Source organism: Microtus pennsylvanicus, chromosome 12 (genome assembly GCF_037038515.1).
Source record: "Microtus pennsylvanicus isolate mMicPen1 chromosome 12, mMicPen1.hap1, whole genome shotgun sequence".
Lineage (NCBI taxonomy): Eukaryota > Metazoa > Chordata > Mammalia > Rodentia > Cricetidae > Microtus > Microtus pennsylvanicus.
In genome coordinates, this window is record NC_134590.1 from 82,637,915 (window position 1) to 82,656,014 (window position 18,100).

At 36.1% G+C, this 18,100-nt stretch overlaps 1 protein-coding gene across 1 annotated transcript in view; it reads left to right on the forward strand.

The window, feature by feature from the left end:
• Usp34 (ubiquitin specific peptidase 34) overlaps positions 1 to 18,100 on the forward strand; it is a 187,040-nt gene that overhangs the window by 124,544 nt on the left and 44,396 nt on the right. Inside the window, exons 42-53 of the mRNA XM_075944509.1 lie at positions 315 to 498; positions 889 to 1,049; positions 4,151 to 4,216; positions 5,074 to 5,220; positions 5,307 to 5,363; positions 5,457 to 5,534; positions 5,860 to 5,954; positions 8,969 to 9,141; positions 12,356 to 12,509; positions 13,963 to 14,041; positions 16,032 to 16,085; positions 16,188 to 16,283. Coding sequence (XP_075800624.1) covers positions 315 to 498; positions 889 to 1,049; positions 4,151 to 4,216; positions 5,074 to 5,220; positions 5,307 to 5,363; positions 5,457 to 5,534; positions 5,860 to 5,954; positions 8,969 to 9,141; positions 12,356 to 12,509; positions 13,963 to 14,041; positions 16,032 to 16,085; positions 16,188 to 16,283 — 1,344 coding nt within the window. The remainder of the gene's footprint in view (positions 1 to 314; positions 499 to 888; positions 1,050 to 4,150; positions 4,217 to 5,073; positions 5,221 to 5,306; positions 5,364 to 5,456; positions 5,535 to 5,859; positions 5,955 to 8,968; positions 9,142 to 12,355; positions 12,510 to 13,962; positions 14,042 to 16,031; positions 16,086 to 16,187; positions 16,284 to 18,100) is intronic.

Genomic DNA, 18,100 nt, shown 5'->3' on the forward strand with positions numbered 1-18,100 from the left:
AATACTGTCAAATTTTTTTGTTTTTTTATTTTGTTTAATTGAGACAAGGGTTTCCCTGTAGCTTTGGAGCCTGTCCTGGAAACTTACTCTGTATACTAGGCTGGCCTTGAACTCTCTGAGATCTGCCTGCCTCCCCCTTCCAATTGCTGAGATTAAAGGTGTGTGTCATCACTGGCCAACTTATGCTATGAACTTTGAACTAATATTTTAGTAAATTATAGATAGTCCTTATCCATTTTATTTTGTGTGTTATTATATTTGGAATATAATTGATATCCAAGTTATGTAACACCTGTTTTCTTCTTGTCCCCTAGGAATTTTTAAGAGATATCTTCAATCTTCTGTTTTTGTTGCCCAGTCTAAAGGACCGACGGCAGCCAAAGTGCAAATCACACTCTTCAAGGGCCGCTGCGTATGATTTGTTGGTAGAGATGGTAAAAGGGTCTGTTGAGAACTACAGGCTAATACACAACTGGGTGATGGCACAGCACATGCAGTGTGAGCATTCTTTTCATTGCATCTTTATGAAACTCAACCCTGAAAATCTAGGGGTATTGTTTAATGAATCCACTTTCTACATATTTTATTACACACACATTGTTGATATGTGTAATAAAATATGTAGAAAGTGGATTCATTTGTTTTAAATAGAAAAATGTAGAAAACCTTTAGATAGTTTAAATAATTGGACCTTCTTTGCATCTAATAATGTAATACCAAGGAAAATATAGCATTGATGGTTCTTTTAAATTTTACATAATTAATATTTTAAGTTATAATATTCCATATATCTTAATTAGGTAATTAATGGAGGAAGTAACTTCAAATCAAATCAAGATATGTTTAAGTTTGTTTGGGGGCATCTTCTCTTCCCTCTTGTATCAGCAGCCCATGCACCTTATAAATGGGACTACTGGCCTCATGAGGATGTGCGTGCAGAATGCCGATTTGTTGGCTTGACTAACCTTGGAGCTACCTGTTATTTGGCATCCACTATTCAGCAACTTTATATGATACCTGAGGCAAGGCAAGCTGTCTTCACTGCTAAGGTAGAGTTTCAAATTGTAAACCAAATATGTATTCCTAAAAATTAATTAATTTAATATAACCATATATTGCTTAATACCAAGGACATATAAAAATGTTACTATGTCATGGCTAACTATTTTAGTGTATTTTAATTTTAAGTTTCATTATGTGGAAATAATTTGTTTCAATGTGCAGCATAGTTTGGACTTTATATGCTTACTATGCACAGGTAATACTGTATTTCAGTTAAAATGAATACAGATTTTAATCACATAAAAATAAGTAAAACACTCGAACAAGCAAAGTAATAATAGATAACTGAGTTTGTTTCCTTTATTCCAAGCCAAAAATAAATAAGTTTGTGAACCTGCGTTGAGTTGCGTGTGCTTCGTGGTTTTTGTGTTTTTACATCTGATTTTATACTTTGTTGGTGAATGGCCTTTATGTATTCTTTCCTTTTTCTATAATGTGGTATAAACCTTGTTTGAACCTTTTAATTTGTTGTACTCTTCAAGTTATCCAGTGTATATTATACTCATATGAATTTGGGTTTTTACATTTAGTTATATTGGATTTCAAAATGTGATGTGCATATAGACTGATGATAGTTAAAAGTAGTTCTATAATGGGTTTACTTTGTAGAAAAAGTCTTGTAACTAAATTGGTTGGACCCATCTGCATTGTCTTCTGAAAGCAGTAGTTACCAAAAAATTATGTGTTTAGTGATTTCCCCCCCGCCATGATTTTGTTATACCTCTTGGTAGTATTGTTCATATTAGTGAACACCTTAAACTTTTAGTATTGTCAGTAATTAGCAACAACAGAAAGAACACTAGATGTGCTTATTTTAAGTAGATCTAAGTAACCTTTTCAGTTAAAAAACAATCCTCAGGACTAACGATGGATATCATTTCCTGTTCTTCCAAACGACAGATGTTCAGTTCCCAGCACCCATGTCAGGCTGCTCATAGCTATCTGTAATTCTCACTCTAACGGATCCTACACCCTCTTCTGGCTTCCACAGACACATGAACACACAACAGAATAAATTCGTTCCTCCTTTTAATTAAATTTTGATCTACATAACATTTTCTATTTATTTATTGAGCTCTACATTTTTCTCTACGCCCCTCCCTGCTTCTCCCCTTCTCCCTTCAACCCTCCCCCAAGGTTCCCATGCTCCCAATTTACTCAGGAGGTCTTGTCTTTTTCTACTTTCTATTTCCCATGTAGATTAGATCTATGTAAGTCTCTCTTAGTGCCCGCATTGTTGTCTAAGTTCTCTGGGATTGTGATTTGTAGGCTGGCTTTCTCTGCTTTATGTTTAAAAACCACCTAGGAGTGAGTACATGTGATAATTGTCTTTCTGTGTCTGGGTTATCTCACTCGAAATAATGTTTTCTAGCTCCATGCATTTTCCTGCAAAATTCAAGCTGTCCTTATTTTTTTCTGCTGTGTAGTACTCCATTGTGTAAATGTACCACATTTTTCTGATCCATTCTTCAATCGAGGGGCATTTAGGTTGTTTCCAGTTTATGGCTATGGCAAACAAAGCTGCTATGAACATAGTTGAGCACATGTCCTTGTGGTACAATTGAGCATCCTTTGGATATATACCCCAAAGTGATATTACTGGGTCTTGAGGAAGGTTGTTTCCTAATTTTCTGAGAAATCACCATACTGACATCCAAAGAGGCTGTACCAGCTTGCATTCCCACTAGCAATGCAGAAGTGTTCCCTTTTTCCCACAACCTCTCCAGCATAAGTGTTTTTGATCTTGCCCATTCTTTCAGGTGTAAGGTAGAATCTCAGAGTTGTTTTGATTTGCATTTCTCTGATGGCTAAGGATGTTGAACATTTCCTTACGTGTCTTTAAGCCATTTTAGATTCCTCTGTTGAGTCTCTGTTTAGGTCTGTACTCCATTTTTTTTATTCTATTATGTGATATTTTGGTGTCCAATTTCTTGAGTTCTTTGTATATTTTGGAGATCAGACCTCTGTCTGATGTGGGACTAGTGAAGATCTTTTTTCATTCTGTAGGCTGTCTATTTTTCTTGTTGACCGTGTCCTTTGCTTTACAGAAGCTTTTCAGTTTCAGGAGGTCCTATTTATTAATTGTTTTAGTGTCTATGCTGCTGGGGATATATTTAGGAAGTGGTTCCCTGTGCCAATGTGTTCAAGTGTACTTTACATTTTCTCTTCTATAAGGTTCAGCGTGGCTGGCTTTATGTTGAGGTCTTTGATCCATTTTGACTTGAGTTTTGTGCATGATGATAGATATGGGTCTATTTTCATTCTTCTACATGTTGATATCCAGTTATGCCAGCACCACTTGTTAAATATGCTTTCTTTTTTCCATTTTATGTTTTTTGCTTCTTTATCAAAGATGTTTGAAGATGTGTGGATTGATATCGAGATTTTCTATTTGGTTCCATTGGTCCTCCTGTCTGTTCTTATTCAAATACCAGGCTGTTTTCAGTACTGTATCTCTATAGCAGAGTTTGAAGTCGGGATTGTCATGCCTCCAGAAATTCTTTTATTGTGCAAGATTATTGTTTTGGCTATCCTTTGTTTTTTGCTTTTCCAAATGAAGTCGAGTACTGTTCTTTCAAGGTCTTTGAAGAATTTTGCCGGGATTTTGATGGGCATTGTGTTGTATCTGTAGATTGTTTTTGGTAACATTATTTGGATTATTTGTTCTTTTGGTGCCCAATTTCTTGAGTTCTTTGTATATTTTGGAGATCAGCCCTCTGTCTGGTCTGGGGATAGTGAAGATCTTTTCCCATTCTCTAGGCTGTCATTTTGTCTTGTTGACCGTTTCCTTTTCTTTACAGAAGCTTATAAAAGCAATTTTCAAAAAGATTTCTTTGTCGCTGTTGCTGTGGCTCTTGCTCTCTTTTGCTGTTTTGTTACCCGTCATAATAGCCATCACTGTATTTAGTGTAATGGAAAAATAGTCTGATTTTTCTAAGACACAATGGTAATGAAAGAGTGAAATGTGAGGTGTTTTCTCGCATAGAGCTGAAAGGATAAAGAGAGGGATAAAGAGGCCATTGTGGGTCTGCTGGGAAGTCCAACATGCTACCATTAGTGTTATGACCAAGTTTTTCTTGACTTTCAGTATTCAGAAGATATGAAGCACAAAACCACTCTTTTGGAGCTTCAGAAAATGTTTACATATTTAATGGTATGTTTGAAAAGTGTGAAGAAAAATAATTTAGATTATCTTTTAACAAAAAAAATCCCACTAAGATAGTGACTAAAAGATTGTAGTATTTTTGTTAAGGCTTACTGTTTTCAAATTGATTTGTTTTTAGTTATCTCTCTTCTTTGTTATAAAGACTTTAACAATCACAGCTGAGTTATCTATCTTTTTAATTTGTCCTTTATTTCTAGTTGTTTTTCCTCTCACTGGTTGTCACAGGGTTTCTCTTGCTGTGATGAAATGCCATGACCAAAAGCAAGTTGGGGAGGAAAGGGTTTATTTGGCTTACACTTCTACTTTCTAGCCCATCACTAATGGAAGTCAGGACATAACTCATACAGAGCAGGAACCTGGAGGCAGGAATTGATGCAGAGGCTATGGAGGGTGCTGCTTACTAACTCATTCAGCATGCTTCCTTATAGAACCCAGGACTACAACCCAGGGATGACCCTCCCCCATCAGTAACTGATTTAGAAGATGTCCTACAGGCTTGCCTACAACCTGATCCTTCTTTTATAAGAGGATCATTAAATTAAAAGTGCAGTTCAGCTCAAGTAAAAATGAAGTTAAGAGAGTATCTGGAAAAACATTGCTTAGCTGGGTATAGTGGAATACTGCTCCAGTTTTTGTTCTCAACTTTTTGAGCTGGGGTCTCTTGTAAACCCAGGAGTTTCTGATTCTGTATAGCCAAGGCCAGCCTTGAATTCCTAATTCTTCTGCCTTTACCTTCCAAGTGCTGGGATCAGTGTTGTATTCCACTTTGTATGACTTTGTTGTTGTTCATTCAAGAATGTATTGGCCATTTCTTATTTGATATTTCTTTCCATCTTCTCTCTCAGGAGAGTGAGTGCAAAGCATACAACCCTAGACCTTTCTGTAAAACATATACCATGGACAAGCAGCCTCTTAATACTGGGGAGCAGAAAGATATGACAGAGTTCTTTACAGATCTGATTACTAAAGTTGAAGAGATGTCTCCAGAACTGGTTAGTACCAGAATACTGAAAGATTTGTTTAAAGTTTATGCAAATTTGAATTTTAATCACTGACTTTGATTTGTTTTATTCTAAAGAAAAATACTGTCAAAAGCCTATTTGGAGGTGTAATTACAAACAATGTTGTGTCCTTGGTAAGTATATCTGTTTTGTTGTTGTTGTTGTTATTTTATAAGGCTTTTAAAGCTTATAACAATTTGCTCATTTTTGTTTGTCGCTTCATCTAGGATTGTGAACATGTTAGTCAGACTGCGGAAGAGTTTTATACTGTAAGGTGCCAGGTGGCAGATATGAAGAATATTTATGTGAGTGATACCGGACATGACTTGAGATTGTTTTATGATTTATGTATGTATATGTTGATAACAAATTCATTGTCTTGAGAAGAAATAGTTATTTTCATGTATTTTCTTTCTTGTTTTGCTATTTAAATAAGTATTAAAGAATTACAAACCAGTAATTTTTCAAAGTATGAATATATTTTAAAAGATAGCGTATGTTCATAAGAGGAAAAATTAATTTAATTTGAATTTACCTTTTTTCAAAAAAGAAATTGATCTTTTTTTGTGCATTCTGACCAAATTTCATGCTATAAATTATGTCAACTTCCCAATGTGGGTTTATACACAGGAATCTCTTGATGAAGTTACTATTAAAGACACTTTAGAAGGGGACAACATGTACACTTGTTCTCATTGTGGAAAGAAAGTCAGAGCTGAAAAAAGGTAATGCTTTTTGAAATGTAATTTTTATCACTTAATCTAACCAGTCGAACTAAAAGACGTTTCATAATTGTTTGTAAATGTGATGTAAGTAATGTGAATAAATAATACATTAAAGTGACTCAGGTAATAGTAGCTGTTTGAAGCTCAGTATTGATTGCTTAGTAACTTTTTTTTTTTTTTTTTGGTTTTTCGAGACAGGGTTTCCCTGGAACTAGCTCTGTAGACCAGGCTGGCCTCAAACTCACAGAGATACGCCCGCCTCTGCCTCCCAAGTGCTGGGGTGCTGGGATTAAAAGCGTGAACCACCACTGAGTACTTTCAAAGTGTGTTTTTTTTCTTTTTACATCACATGTATTGTCATTATTTTGGATTGCTCATGTTTTAATGCATTTATCATAAATTCTTTTACAGTTCTTTATAGAATTTCTTAGAAAATAATAATTGAGGTGCTGAAGAGATGGCTTAAAGGTTAAGAGTGCTGGCTGACTTCCCAAGATCCTGAGTTCAATTCTCAGCAACCACATATCTGGTGCCCTTTTCTGGTGTGGAGGCATATATTTTGACTGAACACTGTATATATAATAAATAAATAAATCTTAAAAAAAATAGTTGAACTGCCCTCATATTTAAAAGAGGGGAGCACTAAGTGGCACTGGAGAAATGGCTTAGTAAAGAGTTTATAATGCTCTTACCAAGGATTTTTGTTCCCTTCCCATTATCCACATTGAATGGGCCATATCTCTGTGTAACTCTAGCTCTAGGTGAGCTTTTGAGGGCACCTACGTTTATGAACGTGCACCCCCCCACACACACACATAGACATACACATTCAAGCAAACAATTAAAAATAGCATAGAGAGATGACTCAGTAGATAAGAGCACTTGGTGTTCTAGAGGACCTGAATTCAGTTCCTAGCATCCACATTCTCTGGCTTTCAGTTGCCTGTATGTAAGTCCTGCTTTAGGGGCTGAGTATGCATTTCTTTAATCCCAGCCTTGTCTACGTAGTGCAGTTCTAGGTTAGTGGAGGTATATAGTGAGACCTTGTCTTCAAAAATTTAAAACCAAAAACATAACTCTAGCTTCACGTTATCCAACGCCCATCTGGCCCCATGGATACCCCCACATTTGGCTTGCATACATACATATACACTGAAATACATATAAATAAAAATGAGTTATTAAAATAAATCTTAAAAATCTAAACTACCTTTACCAATTTATGGAAACAATTTTATAGTCTCAGTTTTATGCATTTCTGTTCTTTCATGATTCACATATCAGTTTAGATGTATATGGTTTGTGAATGTACCATGTGTAGGGATACACATAGACATGTGTACTTGTGTATGTGGAAGCCAAAGGTTAATTTTGGGTCTCTCTCCATCTTGTGTTTTTTTTATTTTATTTATTTTATTTTTTTTATGACAAGCTCTCCCATTGAACATGGAGTCTGTTGATTAGGTTCCAAAGATCCTTCTCCTGTCTCTTTCTTTGCAGTGCTGGGAATATAGGCCCATGGCACTGTACCAGGGTTTAATGAATACTGGGGATGTGAACCTGAGACAGGTCTTCCTGCTTACAGAGCCTTACCAACTGTGTGATCTTCCTACCGCTTCGTCTTCCCTTTAATATTTAATTCCTTGTAGGGGGCAGCTAAAAGCATTTCTAGCCAAGTCTTAAAAAGACCTGGATTCAGCCACTAGAACCCTCATAATGACACTGAATATAGTGGTGTATACATCTCTCATCTCAGCACTCCTAAAGTAAGATAGGAGGAGATGGAAGAGATCCTGCATCAATAAGGTGGACAAAAATCAGACTCTTGAAATTTGTCTCTCATCCTCACACACTTGCATGAATGTGTACATTTATACATACATAAACTGAGCTAGCAGCCACATGAAAAACCATCATGTGCACGTGCATTTGCTACCATAATGCTGTGAAGCTGAAACAGGACAATGGCAGTGGGAAAAACAAGCCCTAGGTTCATTGAGAGACCCTTTCTTTAACAAAACGAAGGTGGAGGGCCTTCAAGGTACTCTGTGAGTAAAGGCTTTTTTTTTCCTTGACAAGACCTACAACCCACATTTGATTTTTGGGACACATCTTGTAGAAGTAGAAGACAAGCGCCAGCCAGTTGTCCTTTGCCCACCACATTCATGTCATTGCACATGCTCTCCCACACACATAAATAAGAGTGTGCAGTCTGTACACAAACTAAGATATTTTTTTTTAACATTTTTTTATTGATAAAAGAAGAATAAAGAAAAAAAAAACAAATTTCCACCTCCTCCCAGCCTCCCCTTTCCCTCCCCCTCCTCCCACTCTTCTCCCTCTCCTCCCACTCTTCTCCCCCTCCTCCCACCCCTCTCCCCTTCCCCCCACTCCTCTCCCCCTCTCTCTCCAGTCCAAAGAGCAGTCAGGGTTCCCTGCCCTGTGGTAAGTCCTAGGTCCTCCCCCCTCCGTCCATATCTAGGAAGGTGAACATCCAGACTGGCTAGGCTCCCACCAAGCCAGCAGATTGCGTAGGATCAAAACTGCGTGCCATTGTCCTTGGCGTCTCATCAGCCCTCATTGTTCGTCATGATCAGAGAGTTCAGTTTTATCCCATGCTTTTTTGGTAATAGTCCAGCTGGCCTTGGTGAGCTCCCAGTAGATCAGCTCCACTGTCTCAGTGGGTAGGTGCACCCCTCGTGGTCCTGACTTCTGCTCCTCATTGGGACCTTGGGAGCTCAGTATTTTAACTATAAAATAAATAGAATTGAGAACAATAGATGACACCCAACATCAACCCCTTGCTTCCCACAGGTGCCTGAATGGGTAAACAACTCCAATACACACAAACACACACAAATTTGGTGATTTACACACACACATACAAATTATGTGACTTAAAATATTATTACTTTAATTTGAATATTAAAATAAATGTAGCACAAATATAAATAGATCTAGGATATTTGAAATAGTGTATTGAACAAGTTTGTTTCTCTCCCCCCACTTCTCAGGGCATGTTTTAAGAAATTACCTCGTATACTGAGTTTCAATACTATGAGATACACATTTAATATGGTCACAATGATGAAAGAGAAAGTGAATACACACTTTTCCTTCCCTTTACGTTTGGATATGACACCATACACAGAAGATTTTCTAATGGGAAAGAGTGACAGAAAAGATGGTAAGTTCATTTTTCTCAGTTCTCTGTTTATTGTTAAGTCTCTACCAAAATTAATCACCAAATTAATAAGGGAAATTGTTTGAATGGAGAAAATGTCATTAATGTTAATTTTGTGAATGGGAAACTCTCATCAGTGTTAAAGTCAGTTACCTGATTCTCAACATTTAGGAAATATAAGAAAAATTTTTTTTTCTAAGTATATTCTTTGGACTTTTTTCCCCGTTTTTGCTTTTTTAGACAGGGTTTCTCTATAGCTTTGGATCCTGTTCTGGAACTCTTTCTCTGTAGACCAGGCTGGCCTCGAACTCAGAGATCCACTTGCCGCTGCCTCTCAAGTGCAGAGATTAAATGCATGCACCACCAACGCCTGGCAGAAAAAATTTTTATTGAAAAGGATTTTTTGTATATGTATAGGTGTTCTGTCTGCATGTATATCTCTTTACTATATACATACAGTACCTACAGAGGCCAGAAGAAGGCATCAGATTCCTTGCAACTGGAGTTATAGATGGTTATAATCCATGCTTTTGGTGTTGGGAATCCAACCAGGTCTTCTGGAAAAGCAGGCTCTCTACCCCAAGAAAGAAAATTTTTGTAGAGACAGTGTAATATAATTACTCACTTAGCTAGAAAATATTAGGACTCTTGATGGACCATATTCTAGGCATTTTTTTTCCAGTCACTGTTTATGCCCTAGGAAAACTGAGGTCTAGGTGGTAAGTCTTATATCAAACCTGAAATTGCAATATATTACCATATGCTATCAGTGTGTCAAAGGTCTTGAGGAGTTAAGACTTCCATGAGAAAGTAGTATTTACACAGAGATACAGAGTTGAGTAAGAGATTGAGAAGAACGGATAAATTCTTGAATACAAGGGTAGCAGAATGGTCAGTGAGACAGCCTAAAGGCAGAATATTTTTGGCTTTGGGCAATATTAACAATTTTGTTATTTGCTTATCATTTATTGTATGGCCATTAGATTGTTTTTTGTTTGTTTTGTTTTTAAAGACAGTTTCCCTGTGTCCTGGAGCTGTTCTGGAACTCTGTAGACCAGGCTGGCCTCAAATTCAGTCTGTAGACCTTGCTGTCCTTGGAGTTCTGTCTTCCAAGTGCTGGGATTAAAGGCATGTGCCGCCATGCTCAGCTGGACATTAGGGTTTTAATCAGAGAAGTTTTAAAACAGAAAGCTGTTTGGATGAAAGAACAATGACTTATCTAAGGGGATGCAATTCTTGTCAACTACAATGAGTTGGGATCTTAGATGAAAAAGTACCAACAGATAGGTGGAATTTATGAACTTAATTAACTTTTTTGTGTGTGTGCAGAGAATTGAACATAGGCCTTTGTAGATGCTAGCATTCAACCAATATAACCCCATAATTGGATGAATAAATGAATTATTTTATTATCTCTTTGTAGTATAGACTATTCTTAAAGCAGCAGTAATAAGATAATGACAGAACCTGCAATGTTGGCTTCCCCACATATTTTAACTAGAGAGGGGTGAGGAATCATGGAAGACTGGGTTTTAACTTCAACAGTAGTTAAGAGAAATTTGAATTTATATGTTAAAGTCTCCACAAGGAAAAACTCTTAAGAAAGAGTAGGTCCAAAAATAATTGGTTGAAAACTTTATGTTTATCAGAGTAATTTGTTTTAAATGTTGAAGTAGAAAATTGAGATTTTTAGTGAATTAAGTAGCAGTGTCTTTTTTTTTCCACAAGAAAAAAAACCACCACACTATTTCAAGCTTAATGATATATGCCTCGATAGCCTTAAGGCTTTTTGGGTTTTTGTTTTTTTTTGAGACAGCGTCTCATTATGTAGCCCTGGCTCTTTGGGAAATTTCTGTCTAGCTGAGATTGGTCTCAAACTCACAGAGGTCTACCTGCCTCTGTCTTTCCCAAGTCCTGGAACTAAGGACCTCATCCATCCTACTACATGGCTTTTTAGGGCATGTTATAAGAAGGAAGAAGCCTCTTACATATGTACTACCAAGTTCCTTGTTACATAATAATGGGTAGGGCAATTTTATATTTAAAATTTAATTTAAGAAATCAGTATACCATCCTAACTTTTGGAAAGAGAATCCAGTTTAATCTTTAACTCCAGTGCCTAGCATTTTAATGAATATACAGTAAACATTTAGCCTCTCAGAATGAGAAATGAAAAATGTAAACTGTGAGTTATAGTCTATTTCTTCAAGGGAACTTACTAATTCTTCAGAGATAGGAGATGAGAATACAATTACAGGTATAAAGAAAAAGTTAGGGACATAACTTTCATTAGGATTTGTATGTTTATAAGTTCCAGTAAGTGGATCACATAGTAATACATTTGAAAATGCCAACAAAGTAGTCATTGTTATACACATCCTGCTTTTTTAATCAGACTGTTTTGAAAATCACAGTGAGACTTCATCTCAGCCCTGCTTCTTTGTATTTTCATGTGATTTTTTTTTTTACATGCATGGAGAGATCATTTATTTATAAAGGAGGTTTTTAGGACTTGGGTGATGTGTTGTACCTATTGCCAGTCTTAGCATTGCCTACATGAGCATAGTAAGGCTTCTCCGCCACTGATTTTAAGACTGTGGCCAGTTTCTCTTTACTGCAGTTTGCTTTCTGATTTAGACTGTGTACTGAAGCAAATATTCTCTGCTTTGCTCCTATATTTAGTTTTTCTTTTGTGTGTGTGGGGGGCGAGGTAGATATATATCTCTAGACTTCACAGATCAACTGTAATCTTTTTGCTTAGTATCTTCTGTTACCTTTTTTTTGACTTTAAAATTGTTTAGATTAGAGTGATGCCTTTATTTCTGTGGACACCAAGTTCCTAATATGTATCATTACAGTGGCAGGAGACTAAAGCTCCTGAGACTTTAAAGACTGAGCTCTTTTTAGGTCTTGGGATTTTGTTGTTGTTGTTTTTTTCTCTGTTTTTAAAAATAAAAAAATTTAAAAAGCAGGCAATACTATTTTAAAGGGCTAGTTAAGTTAAACACATAGTTTACATATCACATTTTTCAAAAGTTAATTGTATAGTATGTTCCTTGAAGCAATAATAGGCTGTGGCCTTGCAAGTAGTTTTTAATATGCCTATTTTATATATAAAGTTTTTATGCTTTTTTCTATGCATAATACCTTGCCAGAAGTAATCTTAAAATGACATTGTTGTGTGTTTTTAAAATAACTTCCATTTTATGTAAATTAGGTTTTAAAGAAGTTAACGACCATTCCAAAGACACAGAAAGCTATGAGTACGACTTAATTGGAGTGACCGTTCATACAGGAACAGCAGATGGTGGGCATTACTATAGTTTCATCAGAGACATAGTCAATCCACATGCTTATAGAAACAATAAGTGGTAAGTCTTAAATGTTTTTTCCTTTAGTTTTATTTTTTTATTTTTTTTGTTTTTCGAGACAGGGTTTCTCTGTGGCTTTGGAGCCTGTCCTGGAACTAGCTCTGTAGACCAGGCTGGTCTCCAACTCACAGAGATCCGCCTACCTCTGCCTCCCGAGTGCTGGGATTTTTCCTTTAGTTTAAAAAAAATTTCTCCCTGCTTTAAAGTACATATGTTTATGGTAGTACTTTCTTCTGATGAATTTTTGTTTTCTGAAAACTTACTTTGAAATTAGGGGGAAAAGAACATTAAATAATTTTTTTTAACATTTTGTCCTTGTATATGTGTCTTGTCTGTTTTGGTAGGCAGATTAATAGGTGGATGCATAGCGGTCTGAGAACAGCTTTTAAAAGTTGGTTCTCTCATTTCCCCATGTTGGTTCCAAGGACCCAATTCAGGTTGTCATACTTGGCAGCAAGTACCTATACCTGTTGTGCCATCTTTGTGGCCCAGAAAAAAATTTTTTTCATTGTAGGGAAATTTCAAAAAGTATATATCAGTTCTTAAATTTATGTATGGGCCTTATATTTTGAGAATTTGATGAATGCCTTCCTTTGGAAAATGAGCTGGATAGTAACAGTCTTAGAGCATGAGTCAGACAAATTGTACCCAGCGAATCTGCACCTTCCTTTGTTCATTTTTCGAGGTGCTCTTTATTGAGTGCCTTCTATTTAGAGATTACGAAGGTTCTTGGACTGCTCTCCATTCTGTTCACCTACCTTGTTCCTTCCACGTGTTTTGTTTTATCAAGTTAGTGTCAGTCACACAGTGACTGCTTTTTAGATTTTAGCTGTCTTTAGGAAGCACCCCATGCATAGGGACTGTATGGGTGCTTAGGCCCTCTTCTAATTCCTTAAAACTGCTTGGAACAGAATGTGTAGCCACTAATACGATCTACAGGCAATTAGTAGAATAGTTGCATTTTGCTCTTATTTCTGATTCTCTGAGACATCGTGGCCAAAAGTGTCCTTTTTTTTTTTATAGAAATAAAAAAAATAGTATCATTTCCACCCTTTTGTTTTTCTCCCTCCAACCTCTCCCATGTAGTTTTTTGTTCACTTGGTTATTTTTCCTTGAGTTTATTGAGTTGTTTTGTTCATATATTTTAAAATGATGTCTGTATCTTAGTGTTTTATCATATTTCTTAATCTTTCCTATCTAAGTGCTGGGATTAAAGGCGTGCGCCACCACCTCCCGGCCCAGATTGTATGTTCTAGCATGTGTGTGGTAAGGATGGAACTCGGTGCCTCACATATGTTAGGCAAATCCCAATTTCTAGACTAGATATATAAAAATAAGAATTTATTAGAATTTACCTCATCTAATAATATGACTAATACATCTAAGTCTTTTTTTTTTTAAGGAGTAGACACTATGCAGATATTCTAGTACAGTCACATGTGTTCTGTTGTAGGTATCTTTTTAATGATGCTGAGGTAAAACCTTTTGATTCTGCTCAACTTGCCTCTGAATGCTTTGGTGGTGAGATGACGGTAAGTTTGATTTAGTAATTGTAACTGGTTTATGAATTTGCAGTTATAAAATGAAGTACCAGACTCACTTTACATCATTATACCTGCTTTAATTCAATCTAAGATTTATTTGTGGCTGGAGAGATGGCTCAGTGGTTGAGAGCATTGCCTGCTCTTCCAAAGGTCCTGAGTTCAATTCCCAGCAACCACATGGTGGCTCACAACCATCTGTAAAGAGGTCTGGTGCCCTCTTCTGGCTGCATACATGCACACAACAGAATAGTTTATACATAATAAATAAATAAATATTAAAAGAAAAGATTTATTTGTTATGTGTTTGCTGTATATATCAGCTACTAAGAAATATTTAAATTTATTATTTCTGCCTTCAACCATAGTTTTATAAAGAAGGTAAAATGATAAGATTAAATCATAAGCCAGAAATTGAATTACAGTGTTAGAATAATTAGATTAAACATACCAGGCATTCAAAAAGTTCATGGTATTAGAGCGAAAAGAATTTACCCTTTACTGACATAATCTGGAAAATCTTTTGTTTTTTGTTTTTGTTGGTTTTTTGGTTTTTTTTTTTTTTTTTTTTTTTTTTTTTACCCGAGACAGGGTTTCTTTGTGTAGCTTTGGAGCCTGACCAGGCTGGTCTCGAACTCACGGAGATCTACCCGCCTCTGTCTCTCAAGTGCCAGGGTTGCTGGGCAGTGAAGAAACAATTATTTCAAATTATTGGAAATAAACTTCCGTGTGTAAGATTTTCCAGACTAGGGGCTGGAGAGATGGCTCAGTGGTTAAGAGCATTGCCTGCTCTTCCAAAGGTCCTGAGTTCAATTCCCGGCAACCACATGGTGGCTCACAACCATCTGTAATGAGGTCTGGTGCCCTCTGCTGGCCTGCAGACATACACACAGACAGAATATTGTATACATAATAAATAAATAAAAAAAAAAAAAAAAGATTTTCCAGACTATAAACCAGGCGGTGGTGGCGCACGCCTTTAATCCCAGTACTTGAGAGATAAACCAATTATTTCTCTTCTGATATCTTTGTTTAACATCTTTTTCATGTATATACCGACATGTATATACTTTTATGTATATACTGCATGTCCATTTCATATTCAGAAAGTTATAGCTTTGAGGCTCAAACTTGATTTTCAAAGTAATTTGATAAGTATTTTGAAAAAAAATTAAGTTTGAGGGTCATTTTATTTGTTTTTGAGAAATTATATAGCAGGCAAGCAGTGGCAATCTTGGTATCTTCAAGAAGGAAGGCAGAGATGACAAAGTCATCTTCTGGGCCCTTTTGAATTTGTGTCAGCAACGGACATCTGCAAACAGCCATGAAAACAGGGAATGGGGAAATGTTCAGAGAAAACAATGTCAGGGTCAGCATTCTTAACACTTTGACTAATATTAAAAAAAGAGATACAAAGGAAAAAAGGTATTTTTTAATCAAAAATATTTTTGGCTATCATATCCATAATTATATTTTGTACTTATTTCCATTTAACATATTCAGAAAAAATAGGCCCATACTACCTGTCTTCTTGCTATGTTTTCACTTGTTTTGTTTTATTGTTACAACAACATTCTTCCTGACAGTTTTGTGGTATTCAACATCTTAAAAGACGTGTACAATCATGTTAGGATATGCCAGCTAAATTTGTGCAGTTCATGGAACTGTTTTTGGATGGCTGCGGTGGATCAAACCATGACTTTGTATGTGCTAGGCAACTGCTTTAATTCTGCGTTGTATCTGTACTTCCAGCTGAATGGTTTTGTTATTGTGTGTGTGTATGTGTGTTACCGGTTATTAAGAGGGCCTTGTACATGTTAAACAAGTTCTCTAGCACTGAATTACATCCCCATCCCATGTACATAGGATTTATATGAATTCATTGTTATTTTAAAGTTATTTGCAAGCTTACTTTGAAGTATTACATAGGTGTTTACAAAATGTATGTATAAATCTTTCTAAGTGATTTTTTTTTTCACAGACAAAAACCTATGATTCGGTTACAGATAAATTTATGGATTTCTCCTTTGAGAAGGTGATCATCTTTTTTCATATGGAATAATTTAATGCTGCATATTATCTAATTTTAAATTATAATTTGTTAAAAATTAAAATGTTTTCCTTTTGCTTCATAAAGACACATAGTGCATATATGCTGTTTTACAAACGCATGGAACCAGAGGAAGAAAATGGCAGAGAATACAAATTTGATGTTTCATCAGAGTTACTAGAGGTAAAAATTAATTTGGTTTTTTAGCAACAGTTTAAATTGTGTTAGGTGTTTATGCAATAGATACTTCGATATGAAAACAAGCAGTGCAACATTAATATCTACAATCCCAGTTAGATCTTATATTTACAAAAATGTCAAGGCTATACTGACTTATGATTGAATGAAAAAGTATATATGAGGTGCTAGAAGAAATGGCTCAGCAGTTAAGACTGCTTGCTGCTCTTGCCAACGATCCACCATCCTTGACAAGGAGCTACAGCTAGCAGTGACTGAAACTCCATGGGTTTCAACACCTTCTTCTGGACTCTGAAGGTATCTGTACTTGTACGTACACACTGCCTCCAAACGTACTTACACATACATACATACATACACACACACTCATAACACACACTCCAGCCCCTCAAATTTTCTTAAGCAAAACAGTGTTTATTGGTGTATTTAGTAGCTGAAAGAAGACATATTGCTGTGATGTTTAGTGAGTTGAGGAAGAAACTTGAACTTGAGATTAAGTAATTATTTATAAAAACTATTAGGGAAGTTTTGAAAAATGCAGTTTTAATATTGAAGCATACAGTTAAACATGGTTTACTGATGAAGTACAAAAAGGACCATCAAGGAAATAAGGTGACTGAGTTATGAAGCAGAAATACAAGCACTGACTATTTTGGATCTAGGAGACATACTAGGCTTATGTTCAGAGCATAGAGTTATGACAGAGAGCCTGGCTCTTTGTAGATAACTAGAAATAAAAATGGATCTAGAAAGAAATTTGAAATGGGACTTTGTTGCTGTTAAGTCTTTTAATAAGACAGGTATGTCATGACTCTTTATCTTTGTAGACTCCTTAGCATTGTAGGGTCTAGAGATGCTCAAAGCCTATGAAATACTAGGTATTCACTGAGCAAACCTGAACAAGAGCCCTAAGAAAACAGGCTAGGAAGGCGGTTAGAGATAGTTGAATAGTGGAGAATTAATGACACTGTCAGTTCAGACTGAGCCTACCCACTAAATATGGTGCTATAAGCCTGTAATACCAACACTAATGAGGATGTGAGAGGATCGCTGTGATTCTAAGGCTTACTACAGTTTCAGATCGTGTCTAAAATATTAAAACCAGAAAAGAAAATGAGCATACCATCTTTAGTTTCAAGATACTTATAGAAGCACATGGCTAAAAAAGACAGCTAGTAAGAGAAATATATCAAACAGAAGTTTGTTTTATATAATTTTGTGAGGCTGAGGGCATGAGCTCAGTGGTAAAGCACATGTATAGGATGCACAAGGCTGCTACCACCAAAATATACTGTTAGTGTGGAGCTGTCTGACAAAGGCTGGAAGCATTCTTAGAGTTTCTAAGGAATAAGGGTATGCAAAAATAGCAGCATTGTTCTACTTGGCTTCATATCAGAAATAGTTGTTTGTTTGTTCTTAATGTCTAAATTTTACCACAGACTTTCCGCCCGAGACAGGGTTTTTCTGTGTAGCTCTGGCTGTCCTGGAACTGGCCTTCAGCTCACAGAAATCTGCCTGCCTTTGCCTCCCGAATACTGGGATTAAAGACATATGCTATCACTACCCTGTTACTGTCAAATTTAAACATTGCTTTCTCTCTCTTTTTTTTAATATCTATCTATCTATCTATCTATCTATCTATCTATCTATCTATCTATCTATCTATCTATCTATCTATCTATCTATCTATCTATCTATCTCATGTATACAGTATTCTGTCTGTGTATATGCCTGAAGGCCAGAAGAGGGCGCCAGACCTCTTTACAGATGGTTGTGAGCCACCATGTGGTTGCTGGGAATTG